This window comes from Polypterus senegalus, unplaced genomic scaffold (genome assembly GCF_016835505.1).
Source record: "Polypterus senegalus isolate Bchr_013 unplaced genomic scaffold, ASM1683550v1 scaffold_3703, whole genome shotgun sequence".
Classification (NCBI taxonomy): domain Eukaryota; kingdom Metazoa; phylum Chordata; class Cladistia; order Polypteriformes; family Polypteridae; genus Polypterus; species Polypterus senegalus.
Window position 1 is genome coordinate 379 of NW_024384654.1, and position 13,914 is coordinate 14,292.

At 46.8% G+C, this 13,914-nt stretch overlaps 1 protein-coding gene across 1 annotated transcript; it reads left to right on the plus strand.

Annotated features, from left to right (window-relative positions):
• Positions 1-11,191: 11,191 nt before the first annotated feature.
• Positions 11,192-13,187, plus strand: LOC120522034 (NACHT, LRR and PYD domains-containing protein 1b allele 4-like). Its single transcript, XM_039743257.1, has 2 exons — positions 11,192-11,474; positions 12,954-13,187. The coding sequence occupies exons 1-2, from the start codon at positions 11,215-11,217 to the stop codon at positions 13,051-13,053; spliced, it is 360 nt and encodes a 119-aa protein (XP_039599191.1). The 5' UTR covers positions 11,192-11,214; the 3' UTR covers positions 13,054-13,187.
• Positions 13,188-13,914: the final 727 nt, after the last annotated feature.

Sequence of the window (13,914 nt, forward strand, 5' to 3'; positions counted from 1 at the left end):
ATTTGTTTAATATAGATAGTCAGTGTGCATTTATAGTATCAATACAGTAAAGTATAGTATCTGTAGTAATTTAACAGTAAGTAAGCTCGATGCTATAGACGTTTTGGTGTCGGGCAATATGTCTCATCAATGTCATAACAGCTGTGATATATTCTGCTATATCTATGTGTGGAGAATATTCACTTGCCCTTCAGACATTGGATGACTGTTCTTGTGAAGAAAGCTTATCATCTGTATTTCAGTTGCAAAATTGGTGATCAAGACAAGGAATGGGTGCCTCACATTTTCTGTGTGACATGTGCAGTCAGTCTGAGAGCCTGGACCAGAGGCACTGGAAAGACGATGCCGTTTGCTGTTCCAATGATACGGCGAGAACAGAAAGACCATGTGATGGACTGTTAACTTCTGTTTGACTAATGCATCTGATTTCTCTGCCAAAAACAAGAAGTCAATTGAATATCCTAATCTGCCTTCAGCAATGAGATCTGTGCCACATGACGACAGTCACCCAATTCCAAAACCACCAGAGGATTGGACCTTAGACGAACCAGATGAAGAAACTGCAATGCAGGTTACGTACTGACAGTGACATTGACCCAGATTTTGAAACATGCTCATCAGGTGATCTACATCTAATAACACAGTCTGAATTGAACAATTTGTTTAGAGATTTGGGTCTGTGAAAAGCAAAAGCCGAGCTGCTGGGTTCGAGAGTGCAGGAATGGTGTTTGCTGTCACCAGGTACGTAAGTGTCTGTGTTTCAAGGCCGACATCATGAAATAAACAAATTTTTTGAACAACTCGACAGTCTCTGTTTCTGTTGTGACATTGAAGGATTTTTCTTGGCCTTGGGTTGTGATCACAACCCGGAAAAGTGGTGTCTCTTCATTGATTCGTCAATGTTTAGCCTGAAAGCTGTTCTGCTACACAATGGCAACGTTTATCCTTCAGTACCTGTTGGCTATGCAGCACACATGAAATAAATGTATTAGAATATGGAACTGCTTCTGAAGCATGTCCAGTATAGCTGGTACAACTGGAATATCTGTGGAGATCTTAAAGTCGTTGTTCTGTTACTAGGACTGCAGCTCAGCTATACAAAGTACTGTTGTTTCATCTGTGAATTGGACAGCCATGCCAAAGAGTCACACTATTCTCAACAGAACTGGCCACTCCGTAAAATGTTAGTTCCAGGATAAAAAATGTGGCACATGAATCGCTTGTCGACCCGCTAAGATATTTTTGCCTCCTCTTCACATAAAACTGGGACTCATGAAGAAGTTCATGAAAGCACTGAACAAGGAAGGCAAAAGTTTTTGTTGTTTAAGACAGATGTTCCCAAGAATAAGTGACACCAAGATCACAGAGGGCATTTTCGTTGGCCCCCAGATCAGACATGTTATGAGTGACAAGCGGTTTGAAGATCTGTTAGTTGGGCCCGAAAAAATTGCCTGGAATGCCTTCAAAGGTGTTGTTGACAATTTTCTGGCCAATTAGAGAGCCCCAAACTACATTCAGCTGGTAGACAAACTTCTCAAAGCATACAAGACAATGAAGTGCCACATGAAACTCAAGATTCATTTCCTCTACTCACACTTGAACTTCTTCCCCGCAAATCTCGGTGCTGTCAGTGACGAACACGGTGAAAGGTTTCACCAGCACATTGCTACAATGGAGAAACGATACCAGGGCAACTGGAATCCATTAATACTTGCTCACTACTGTTGGACACTGCAAAGTGATGCACCAGACATTGAATACAAAAGAAAATCAGGAGCAAAACACTTTGAATTCTGATGAATTTAATAGCTTATGCGAAACATAAACGTGACTAAATACGTTATTGTCAGTAAACATATAAATGTCTATTTCTCAGAGTTCATACATGATGCAGTAAAACCAAAACTATATTTGTGCATACCCAGGAAACATTTCAGGAATCAAGACGTTTCTAAAAAATTGTTGTGTAGTGTAATTTGCCTGTCACTAAGGACACCTGTCACACTAGTCCTTAGCTCCACTGGTCATTCTGGTCACTGTGTGATTCTCTTTACTACTAAAAACAAAGCTATTTGATGAAGCATGTTAGGGGTCAATGGCAGGGAGGTGTGGTAGTGTGGTGGGGGGGGCATAGCAGCCCTGGAGTTTTGATGGTGAATTGGCGGAGCACAATTTACACCTGCAGACACGTGTGGTTCAGTAAGTGTCCTCATTAGCATTCTTGGGTGTAATGTGCTTCTATGAGTTTAAAATGAGCCTGAGCAGGATCCATCCATGCATCCATCCATCCTCTTCCGCTTATCCAAAATCAGGTCGCGGGGGCAGCAGTTTGAGCAAAGATACCCAAACTTACCTCTCCCGGCCACTTCTTCTAGCCCTTCCAGGAAAATCCCAAAGTGTTCCCAGGCAAGCCGGGAGACATAGTCCCTCCAGCGTGTTCTGGGTCTTCTCCGGGGCCTCCTCCCAGTTAGATGTGCACGGGACAACTCAACAGGGAGGCATCCTGATCAGATGCCCGAGCCACCTCCTCTGACTCCTCTTGATGCGGAGGAGTAGCGGCTCTACTCTGAGCCCCTCCTGGATGACTGAGCTTCTCACCCTATCTTTAAGGGAAAGCCCAGACACCCTGCGGAGGAAACTCATTTCAGCCGCTTGTATTTGCGATCTCGTTCTTTTGGTCACTACCCACAGCTCATGACCATAGTTGAGGGTAGGAACGTAGATCGACTGGTAAATTGAAAGCTTTGCCTTGCGGCTCAGCTCCTTTTTCACCATGACAGACCGATGCAGAGCCCGCATCACTGCAGACGCCACACTGATCCGCCTGTCGATCTCACGCTTCATTCTTCCCTCATTTGTGAACAAGACCCCGAGATAATTGAACTCCTCCACTTGGGGCAGGATCTCGCCCCCAACCCTGAGAGGGCACTCCACCCTTTTCTGGCTGAGGACCATGGTCTCGGATTTGGAGGTGCTGATTCTCATCCCAGCCACTTCACACTCAACTGCGAACCGATCCAGAGAGAGCTGAAGATCACAGCCTGATGAAGCAAACAGGACAACATCATCTGCAAAAAGCAGTGACCCAATCCTGAGTCCACCAAACTGGACCCCCTCAATGCCCTGGCTGCGTCTAGAAATTCTGTCCATAAAAGTTATGAACAGAATCAGTGACAAAGGTGGAGGTTGGTGGAGTCCAACTCTCACTGGTAATGGGTTCAACTTATTGCTGGCAATGCGGACCAAGCTCTGACACCGATCATATAGGGACTGAACAGCCCTTATCAGGGGGTCCGGTACCCCATACTCTCGGAGTACCTCCCACAGGATTCCCCGAGGGACACGGTTGAACGCCTTTTCCAAGTCCACAAAACACATGCAGACTGGTTGGGCAAACTCCCATGCACCCTCCAGGATTCAGCTAAGGGTGTGGAGCTGGTCCACTGTTCCGCAGCCAGGACGAAAACCACATTGTTCCTCCTGAATCCAAGGTTCGACTATCTGACAAACCCTCCTCTCCAGGACCCCTGAATAGACTTTTCCAGGGAGGCTGAGGAGTGTGATCCCTCTGTAGTTGGAACACACCCTCCAGTCCCCCTTCTTAAAGAGGGGGACCGCCACCCCGGTCTGCCAATCCAGAGGCACTGTCCCCGATGTCCATGCGATGTTGCAGAGACGTGTCAACCAAGACAGTTCTACAACATCCAGACCCTTGAGGAACTCCGGGCATATCTCATCCACCCCCGGGGCCCTGCCACCAAGGAGTTTTTTGACCACCTTGGTGACCTCAGTCCCAAAGATGGGGGAGCCCACCTCCGAGTTCCCAGGCTCTGCTTCCTCATTGGAAGGCATGTTAGTGGGATTGAGGAGGTCTTCGAAGTACTCCCCCCATCGACCCACAACGTCCCGAGTTGAGGTCAGCATCGCACCATCCCCACCATACACAGTGTTGACACTGCACTGCTTCCCCCTCCTGAGACGCAGGATGATGGACCAGAATCTCCTCAAAGCCATCCGAAAGTCGTTCTCCATGGCCTCCCCAAACTCCTCAGCAACAACCGAAGCCGCATTCAGCTTGGCCTGCCAGTACCTACTAGCTGCCTCCAGAGTCCCACAGGACAAAAGGGTCCTGTAGGACTCCTTATTCAGCTTGACAGCATCCCTCACCGCCGGTGTCCACCAACGGGTTCGGGGACTGCTGCCATGACAGGCACCGACCACCTTAAGGCCACAGCTCCGGTCAGCCACCTCACCATAGAGGCACGGAACATGGCCCATTCGGACTCAATGTCCCCCACCTCCCTCGGGACGTGATCAAAGTTCTGCCGGAGGTGGGAGTTGAAGCTACTTCTGACAAGGGATTCTGCCAGACGTTCCCAGCAGGCCCTCACAACACGTTTGGTCCTACCATGCCTGACTGGCATCCTTCCCCACCATCGAAGCTTACTCACCACCAGGTGGTGATCAGTTGACAGCTCCGCTCCTTTCTTCATCCGAGTGTCCAAGACATGTGGCCGCAGGTCCGACAACACGACCACAAAGTCGATCATCGAACTGAGGCCTAGGATGTCCTGGTGCCAAGTGCACATATGAACACCCTTATGTTTGAACATGGTGTTCGTTATGGACAATCTGTGATGAGCACAGAAGTCCAATAACAAAACACCGCTCGGGTTCAGAATGGGGAGGGGGGGGAGGTGGGTGTTTGCATTCCTCCCAATCACGTCCTTCCAGGTCTCACGGTCATTGCCCACGTGAGCATTGAAATCTCCCAGCAGTACGAAGGAGTCCCCAGAAGGTATGCCTTCTAGCAACCCCTCCAGGGACTCCTAAAAGGGTGAGTACTCCAGACTGCTGTTCGGCACATAAGCACAAACAAAACTTAGGACCCGTCCCTCCACCCGAAGGCAGAGGGAGGCTACCCTCTCGCCCACCGGGGTAAACCCCAATGTACAGGCTCCAAGTTGGGGGACAATAAGTATTCCCACACCCGCTTAGTGCCTCTCACCGGGGGCAACTCCAGAGTGGTAGAGAGTCCAGCCCCTCTCAAGGAGATTGGTTCCAGAGTCCAAGCTGTGCATTGAGGTGAGTCCGACTATATCTAGCCGGAACCTCTCGACCTCACACACTTGCTCAGGCTCCTTCCTCTTCAGAGAGGTGACATTCCACGTCCCAAGAGCCAGTTTCTGTAGCCGAGGATCAGACCGCCAAGGTCCCCGCCTTCGGCCACCACCCAACTCACACTGCACCCGACCTCCTTGGCCCCTCCCATAGGTGGTGAGCACATGGGAAGGGGGACCAACGTTGCTTCTTCAGGCTGTGCTCGGCTGAGCCACATGGGTCCAGGCCCAGCCACCAGGCACTCGCCATAGAAACCCCACCTTCAGGTCTGGCTCCAGAGGGGGGCCCCAGTGACCCGTGTCTGGGCGCGGGAAAATGCCGTCCAAAGTTTTCATTCATCGTGGAAGGTTTGTTGAACCCGCTCTTTGTCTCATCCCTCACCTGAGACCAGTTTGCCTTGGCTGGCCCTACAAGGGGCATAAAGCCCCGGCCAACAGAGCTCCTAGGATCACTGAGACAACGCAAACCTCTTCACCACGATAAGGTGGCAGTTCGAGGAGCAGGATAGTCAAGAACAAAACTGAACAGGGAAGAAAAATAAAAAAATGGAGAAAAAGGTTATAGAAATAAATTAAATGTAGAATCGCGGTTGAGGTGATGCAGTTGAGTATAGGCAAGTGGTTGATAAGTGGCGCTGAGAGGATTGAGCATGTGGCGCTCAAGGGGGGAAAGTAAAAACTTGCTGAGTGCTCAAGGAGCAAGAGTGACCAACCACACTGAGTGGGCTTCTGCTGAAGGCTGAGGTATGGTGGCAGGAGAAAAGAGGAAGACTTACGAGGTACCCTGCTGAATTCTATGGGCTGGTGGTGGGACATGTGCTGAGTTTGAGGGGCCTCAGTGGTGAGCAGCTAAGGTGGTTAGGGCAGAAGCTGATGTGAGGGATGACTTCACTTACTGGTGATCTCTCTTCTTGGTGAGGAAATCTTAAATGGTAAGCAGAGAAGACATCAGTTTTGGAAGGTGGCACAGGTGCTCTTGTATTTTTTAATGGAGTGATCCTCCTGTGATTTTTCCCTCAATTTTATCTATGGATTTTTTATTGACCAATTACTATGACTTAAGCCTCCACCAAAGAACACTGTTCTTTTTGGGGAATATTTTTTATTAACTTATTTATTGAAGAAACACTGCACTTTATTTTGTTTTTGAACACTTTGTTTTGTTGTATTGTCAAACCATTAAGCACTTACCATCTCCTTTTGCTCATGTGTGTCCTTATTGCTCGGCTCATCCTCAGAGTTGACTATTGACATCTTAGTTTCAACAGAGTGTGCTAGATGAGGGCAACCAAGGCCATCATAAACCGTTTAAGAACATGAGGATCAGACAGGCCACAGAGGAGTCACAGGGCGGCTTTGAGTCAACATATTCCAATGTCTTTAAAACAGACAAGTGGGCATTAGCACAAAACAACTGCTAAGAACAACAAGGACAAACTCGGGTTCAAGTCTGACCTCACATGACTGGGCCAAGACAAAGAACTGGGAGGACTAGAAAAAGTCAGAGCACAGCCTGGAGAAATGGAGCAGAGAGGACAAGTGGAAGAGCTGAGAAAAGCTTGGGGACATTTCTGTGCACATGGCTGTGTGACAAGTGACAACTAGTAACTCACAACAAGAAGAAAATGTAAAGTTGCTCAACCCAGCCTGATAGACCAGCTGGACCAACCAGCTGCTGTTCACTTCCACTACACCACATTAGGAAGTGATGCACTGTGACAGTACTTTCATGACATTTCCCATTCATGAAGTTTCGTCATGCATGCATCCTAGTTAAATTGTTGTCATCACATTATAATTACTCACATCACTGGAATTTAGTCACTTGTGTTTCACGTGTTTCTAAACTAATACCATGAAAAATTCATAAATATTTGGAGGGCAGACCATCCATCTCATATAACAAGGCAGCTTTAGCTTTTCCTAAAGGTGACAATCATCTCCAAGTGCTTAAAAGCCACCACCATCATACCTGAGTCTTCTTCCTCAGTGACCATCACCCAATGGCAGTCACACCAGTCATCATAAGAGGCTACTTATGAGGCACATGACCACTGATGTCACAGCCTCATATGACCCACTTCAGTTTATCACTCTAGTGATCTTATGTCCTTCACCTGGCCCTGTACCACCTCAATGAAAAGGACATTTTTCCACATGAAAAGCATCTGAATTGAGATTTGGCACCACACAGAGGTTGACATCACCAGATGTTGTTCATTGGTAGACCTAAGTGAGTGAGAAGGAGCAGAGCACCTCTCCAGTGTCTCCATATACTCACGTGATGGCCCATTGACTACTTTGTTGGAAAGCATCAAGGATTTGAACTTAATGTGTGCTCCTACAGAGAGCCAAAGTAGGAATCTGAAGAGAGGAGTGACATGTGTCTGTCTTGGCTGTTTGAAAACAAGATGGCTGCTGCAGTAGCTTGATAGCATATGTGGGTGCTCCTGCTAGTAGGACATTGCAGTAATTCATGACAAGACCAAAACGTGGACCAGAAGTTAGGCTGTGTATTCATTCAGAAAAATTCATTGTAGATGTTATACAGAGTGTATCTGCATGAACACGAGACATCAGAAATGTGGTCAGAGAAAAATGGCTGCTTGTCACCCCCCCAGGACTGTGTACTGAGTTGAGGTGTCAATGACAATGAGCTGTGCAGAGATGGGGAACTGAACAGACTGTCAGACTGGGATAACAAGAAGCTCCATTTTTGTCAGGTTGAGCTGTAGATGGTGGTTCTTCGTCCAAGCTGAAATACCAGTAAGATATGCAGAGACTCTCACTGATACCATGCTTTCCTCAGGGGGGAACAACAGGTACAGCTGTGAATCATCAGAAGAGCACAGATATGAAAAACCATTGGATTGGATGATGGGGTCCAGTGAGATGGCATAGAGAGAGATGAGTAGAGGATTCAGCATTGATTCTTGAGGCAGACCTGTGCATGTCTGAAAACCCCTGACACAGAGAGAGTAGAGAATTGATGGACCTGGCCCAGGTTTCATTTAGGGATATAGTGTGCACTCCTAAGGTGGTTCAGGAGGAGATTACAGACAAGACACTTAGAGATAGGTGGGTCAAAGTCACAAGGTGAAAAGTAAAGGGTTTACACTGACCGGGGGCATCAACCCTCTGAAATCAGAAGTATCAAACTGTTTTCAAGTCCTTGAGTTGGACGGTGTCACTGAAGATGCTGAGGTGGACGGCAGGTACGAGGACCCCAACAGGCCACCTGGAAACCTGTTCTCAGAAAGAGAGAGGTAGTGATAGCTGGGGACTTAATCATTAGTGGGATTTAAAAGCAGGTGTGCTACATAGAGAGAGAGTCTCACATGGTGTGTTGCCTTTCAGTTGCGCAGGTAGGAGGAAGGGTAGATAGTCTCTTGGTGAGAGAGAGACAGGGAGGAGAGGTGGCAGGATCAGGACAGCAGGCAGAGCGGGGGTGGATCCAGTTGTTATTGTCCATGTAGGAACAAATGACATAGATAAGGGTAGTTTCTGTCAGTTTTGTGATCCAAATTTTAAGAGTTAGGTGCCAGCCTTAGGAGCAGAACTGACAAAATAGTCTTCTCCGAAGTTCTGCCTGTGCCACGCGCCAGTCCAGGTAAGATTGAGGGGATTAGAAGACTTAACGCGTGGCTCAAATCTTGGTGCAGGGTAGAAGAGTATAGGTTTATGGGGCATTGGGACTCCTTTTGGAACAGATGGGACCTGTTCTGCTGTGACAGATTATATCTGAACCACCAATGTGTTGGGGAAGCGTATGAGTAGGTTAGTCGAGGATTTTTTAAACTAGAGAATGAGGGGGCGGGGAGTTTAGTTTTTTAAAACTGTATTTTTTACTTATTAATGTTATAAAAGAGTCCCACCCATTTATTGTGTGAGAAAAAAAGTTTCAGTTATTTCACGGAAGACACACATTTTATGAATGACACATAATTATCTCAGTTGGCAACAACCTCCAAAATTGCTGATCATGATTTCCCAAAAAATGCCCTAAAAGTTGTCAGCCGTCTGGTTAACTTGTAATTCAGGATGAAATGGTAAAGATGTCTGAATTTTGTTTTTTTATTTTACTTGTGATCCACAACACCAACTGTGGTGAGTTTGTACCGTAATGTGTGTGACAGATGGCCGGGCCCACGCCTGGAGTTCTGTGCAGCTCTGTGGGTTTCCTTAGGCGCTGCCAGGGGGTGCTGCAACAGGAGCGTCTGGCCCCTTTTGGGCACTGGTTTCACTTTACCTGGAAGTTCAGCCGGATGGTGATAATCAACCACCTGGAGCACTTCCGGGTACCTGATAAAAGGGAGCCAGCGACCACCACTCGGCAGCCAGAGTCGGGAGGAGGAGGACAAGGTTGCTTGGGAGGAGTGGTGGTGCAAGAGAGGATAGTGCTGGTGTGGTTTATTTATGCTTTATTTGGGACTGTGTTGTGGCTGGAGGGATTACGAGGAAGACGTGCCCTCCAGCAGAAGAAAAATAAAAAGTATTTTCTTTTTATACGTGTCTCCCATGTCCAATCTGTGCCGGGTCTGGTGCAATATAGTGCCTTTATTGCATGTGCTAAACACTTGTATTCATTCAAGAGTTGTGTCAGTCCAGGGGCAGGTGTGCAATGAAGACCCCTGTCAGGCCTTTGCACCCGGGCACTCCATCTGGTAAATGGTACTTGACAGTAAAAAAAAAAAAAGAAAACCATCAGTGCACCAGGTAATACTTTTCTTTTTGTGCAGTTGTACTGATTAATTCAGTCTGACTCCACACACAGGCTGCATGGCCAATGATTTGTCAGCCATTCAGTACAGAGAGTATGTAGACTTAGTCATGGGGTCTAACTGTAGATTGAATGGCCAAGATATGTGATGTAAGTGATTTTAACAACATGCGACTGTCAAGGCCTGTGCAGGGAGTACCATAATCTCAGAATAAGCAGCCATCCTGGGATTTCACAGTTGACAGCCTCAGGCTACAAAGAATGAAGTGACAAACTGAACACATCCAGTGATTGGCAGTTCTTTAGATTAAAACACTGCATTTAATGAGAGAGGTAGAAGAGAGGATGGCTAGACATGTTCAAGACAACAGAACAGACACAGAAACTCAATATCAGCTCTTTATAACAGTGCTGTGAAGATCAACATCTCTGAACACGAAACACATCAAAGCTTGTGGTGCAGGCTGGGGTCTGCTCCTCAAAGCTATGAAGATATCAACACCACAATGGGTGTCTGAACAGCAAAGCTAACTTGTGAGCATCCATAGACAGATGATTGAATGTGAGTCTGCAATCAGAGATTCGAGTTAAACAAACATCAGAAATGTCACTCACCTGAATGAACAAATGACTGGGTGGTCAGCAGAGACACGTGGCATTATGGGAAACAGGAGTTGGGGGGGGGGAAAGGAGATGGGAACGGAGAGAAGATAAAGGGAGAAGAATTGAGAGCTGTAAATAAATTGAATAGTGGTGACAGGACATCACAACTAGAGGGCAGAGCTGAGCTAAGCAGAGGACTTGGGGACCTGCAGATTTGGCTGATGGTGACTTGGCAGACACTGAGATGTCTTATGCGATGTCCTGGACAAAAGTGAGCGGGAGAAGACAGAAGTGTCACATGTCAGCCTTGTCCTCCATCTCCATTATGTCATCACTCCTAAAGTTAGGCCCAGTGTTTGTCCTTTTAAACCAACAGAGTGTCATTGTCACCATCTATTTACTGTGACGTGAGGAGAGTCCATCATGACTAACAGCTGAGTGTTAAGATCTGAAGTGACCAGAATGTCTCACAGTTGTCTTTACATGATGACCTACAAATCAGACAAAATGAGTCCTGAATGATACAATGAAATCCCACTTTGTCAACCCCCATTGTCACCTTCTACAAGTCCATGTGGCCTCTCAAGTGCAGGACGCTGTCAGTCTCATTTCTTTGAAGTTCATGTCCAATATTAATGTCCGTGTGTCTGTTTCAAAGACTTCTCACCTGTCAGTACAGCATGAAGGCAGGAGACCCTCTCAGGTGTTTGTTGCCTTACTTATAAGAACAGCGGTGGTCTTGGGTTCAATCAGGCTCTGTAAAAAGTAGAAATGCCAGCAGTCATTGAGCCTTTGAGCTCTGTGGCCTTCTGTCTGTCCCTCCTCATGTCCTCACTTCTCTTTCTTTATCTCCACAGTCTGTCTGAATGTCATCTCACCTCCAGATGTTGCTCATCTCTCTCCTCAGTCCTCTCTTCTCCACACTCACAGCTGACTGAACTGGACCTGAGAGACAACAACCTGGGAGATTCAGGAGCTCATCAGCTGTGTGAGGGTCTGCGGACCTCAAACTGTAAATTAGTGACACTGAGGTGAGTAAACAGGGTGAGGTGTGTGGGGTTATGAAGTTACAGCTGACCACCTGATGGACAGACTGATCACAGGACACCACATGGACTGATTGAAGGAAGGAGAAGAACAGGCAGTGGGACGAAAAGGACAAAGAGCAGTAGACAACTGGAGCTGGATGGAGGTGACAGACAGAGAGGACAACAAAGATAATGAGAGACGGCAGAAGGAGAACAACAAGATGGAGGAGTTTGAGATGAGCTGAGAAAAGCAAGAGCAGAAAAGGAGGGCAGACAGAGGGACAAGGACACAGAGGAGAGGTGACAGGATCAGGACAGCAGGCAGAGTGGACAGGAGGAGAGGGTGGACAGTGTTATGGAGGTCACTTGAAACTAACAAAAGAGAAAAGAGCCAATGTCAGCGGACAGAGTGGTGAGGGGACAACAAGAAGAAAGAAGAGGAGAGAAAATGAGAGAAAACAGGAGAGTGAGGAGGAGTGGGAAAGAAAATAATAGAAAGAGAGACTGGACATTAATAAAGAGAGCAGGACACAGAAAGTGACCACAGAGGGGTCAACACCATGTCACCTGGACAGACCACCTTCTGTTGTGATTGCTCTAACAGTACAATATAACAAAAGGGTGAGGCCTCTAGAATAGCCCACCAAAAAAATGTCACCCCCAGGCAGGCCCACCCCAGGCAAACAGGAGGCCTCAGAAAGGAGCTCAGGCTTTTAAATTCAAAATAAAATCAAAAAGAGTCTCAGAGTCATGAAGTGAGTCTGACCAGAGCGAGAACCGTGAAAACTCCAGCTGGAGCAGAGACAGGTCCACAAGTGGCCTTTATAAAATATGAGGTTTATTAACAAAAGAGCCAAAGGCAATCCAAAGCTAACAACATTCAAAAAGCACAAATTGTAAGAGAATCTGAACTGAGGAGCCAAAGGTTCAAAGACAATAATCAGAATTAAAAACAAAAGAGCAAAATACTCACAAAGACCACCAATCACCAGAGCGCAGTCAAATGAGGTGCAGCCTTTAGAGAGTTGGGGTGCGTCTTGGGATCTAACAACAAAATACAAGGAACATGAGAGAACTGCAAGACACACACAGAGATACTGAATAATAACTAAATAGAATAAAAATAACAGATAATACAGAATTAAACAAATAATACATTAACAGAACAATGTCATAAAAACAATGAAAAACAATGAAGGATAATAAAAATAAAACTATCAGTGGGAGCCAAGAAGGCCCCCCAGCCTAACTAGAACACCTTCACTGATGAAGGATATTAAATGAAACCAAAAGACCTTCAGAGGACAGTGACCTGACTGGACAGTGAACTGAGTGACCAGCAGGGTGACACACATGACATGTGACTTAGGGACACTGAGGAGAATTCTGGGAAGTTGACCTAAATGGGCGTGTCACTGTGATAGTACAGTGTGTGAGGTGGGGTCCTCTTATGTTTGTAGCTCACACTTGTGTCCTTCACAGGCTGTCTGGTATTAAGATCAGTGAGAGTGAGGAGCAGAACCTGAGGTCACTTCAGGAGGAGCTGAAGAGGACTGGACGGCAGGTGGATATCAAGATATGAGAAGACTGAACATGCTGATCAACTGACCCCAGTGATGGTGCCCCCGTCCACTCCCTCTGAATTCTACTCTTTATTCTTTAATAATCTCCTCATCTCTCCTCTACATTTAATAAACTCTCCATGTCTTCTTCTCAGCCTGTGTGCTTCTTCTTTAAACTCACTTGTGTTTCTCCACACTGTCACCCTGAACTGAACACCCCTGAGTTCCACCAGAGACCCACAGTAAGAATTGTCCTCTGAAACCAGCTGGGATCACAAACCCCCGCAAAGGGGAGCAGGAGGAGCAAACACGGGTGGAAAGTCCAATTGTAGGGTGATGGAGAGTGAGGCCAATCCTGGCATTGGTGACAAATTCTGCACAGTCACCGGGCCATCACAGGTCAAGCTGATGGTCCATTGAGCAGACCCCTCATTAACCTACTGCTCCTCAACATCATGTGGTGCTGTTTGAACCCGTGTCTGCTCTACTCCTTGTTCACTGCCTCATTTGGACACAATTCATGTCATCTTCTGTTTTTGACTGAACAGACTCTACCATGTGCTGATTTGGACTTCTGTGACACTTTAACACACACAAGGCTCAGGTCTCTTTGTCTTGTCATTCCCTCATTGTCACCTCACTGTCACCTCCACTCATGTCCTTTTTAGAAATCAGTGGCCTGAATAAGTGAGCCATTTAAAAAGAAATGAGAGCAAAAGGACAAGACGAGGAGAATTCAGGCCTGCAAAAAAAAAAAAAAAGTTTGAGGGACTGGCCCACCCAGGGTTGGATCTCATGCATTGAACCCAATGTTGACCTTGAACTGGACTGAGTGGGTTCAGAAAATGGAGGGATGGAGGACACCAAACACATAATAAGAA

Excerpts from the sequence above, each read along its gene's own strand:
- LOC120522034 (XM_039743257.1), top strand. The coding sequence starts at position 11,215 with ATGCCAGCAGTCATTGAGCCTTTGAGCTCTGTGGCCTTCTGTCTGTCC. Across the intron at positions 11,475-12,953 it reads TGTAAATTAGTGACACTGAG|GCTGTCTGGTATTAAGATCA; the intron begins GTGAGTAAACAG and ends TGTCCTTCACAG.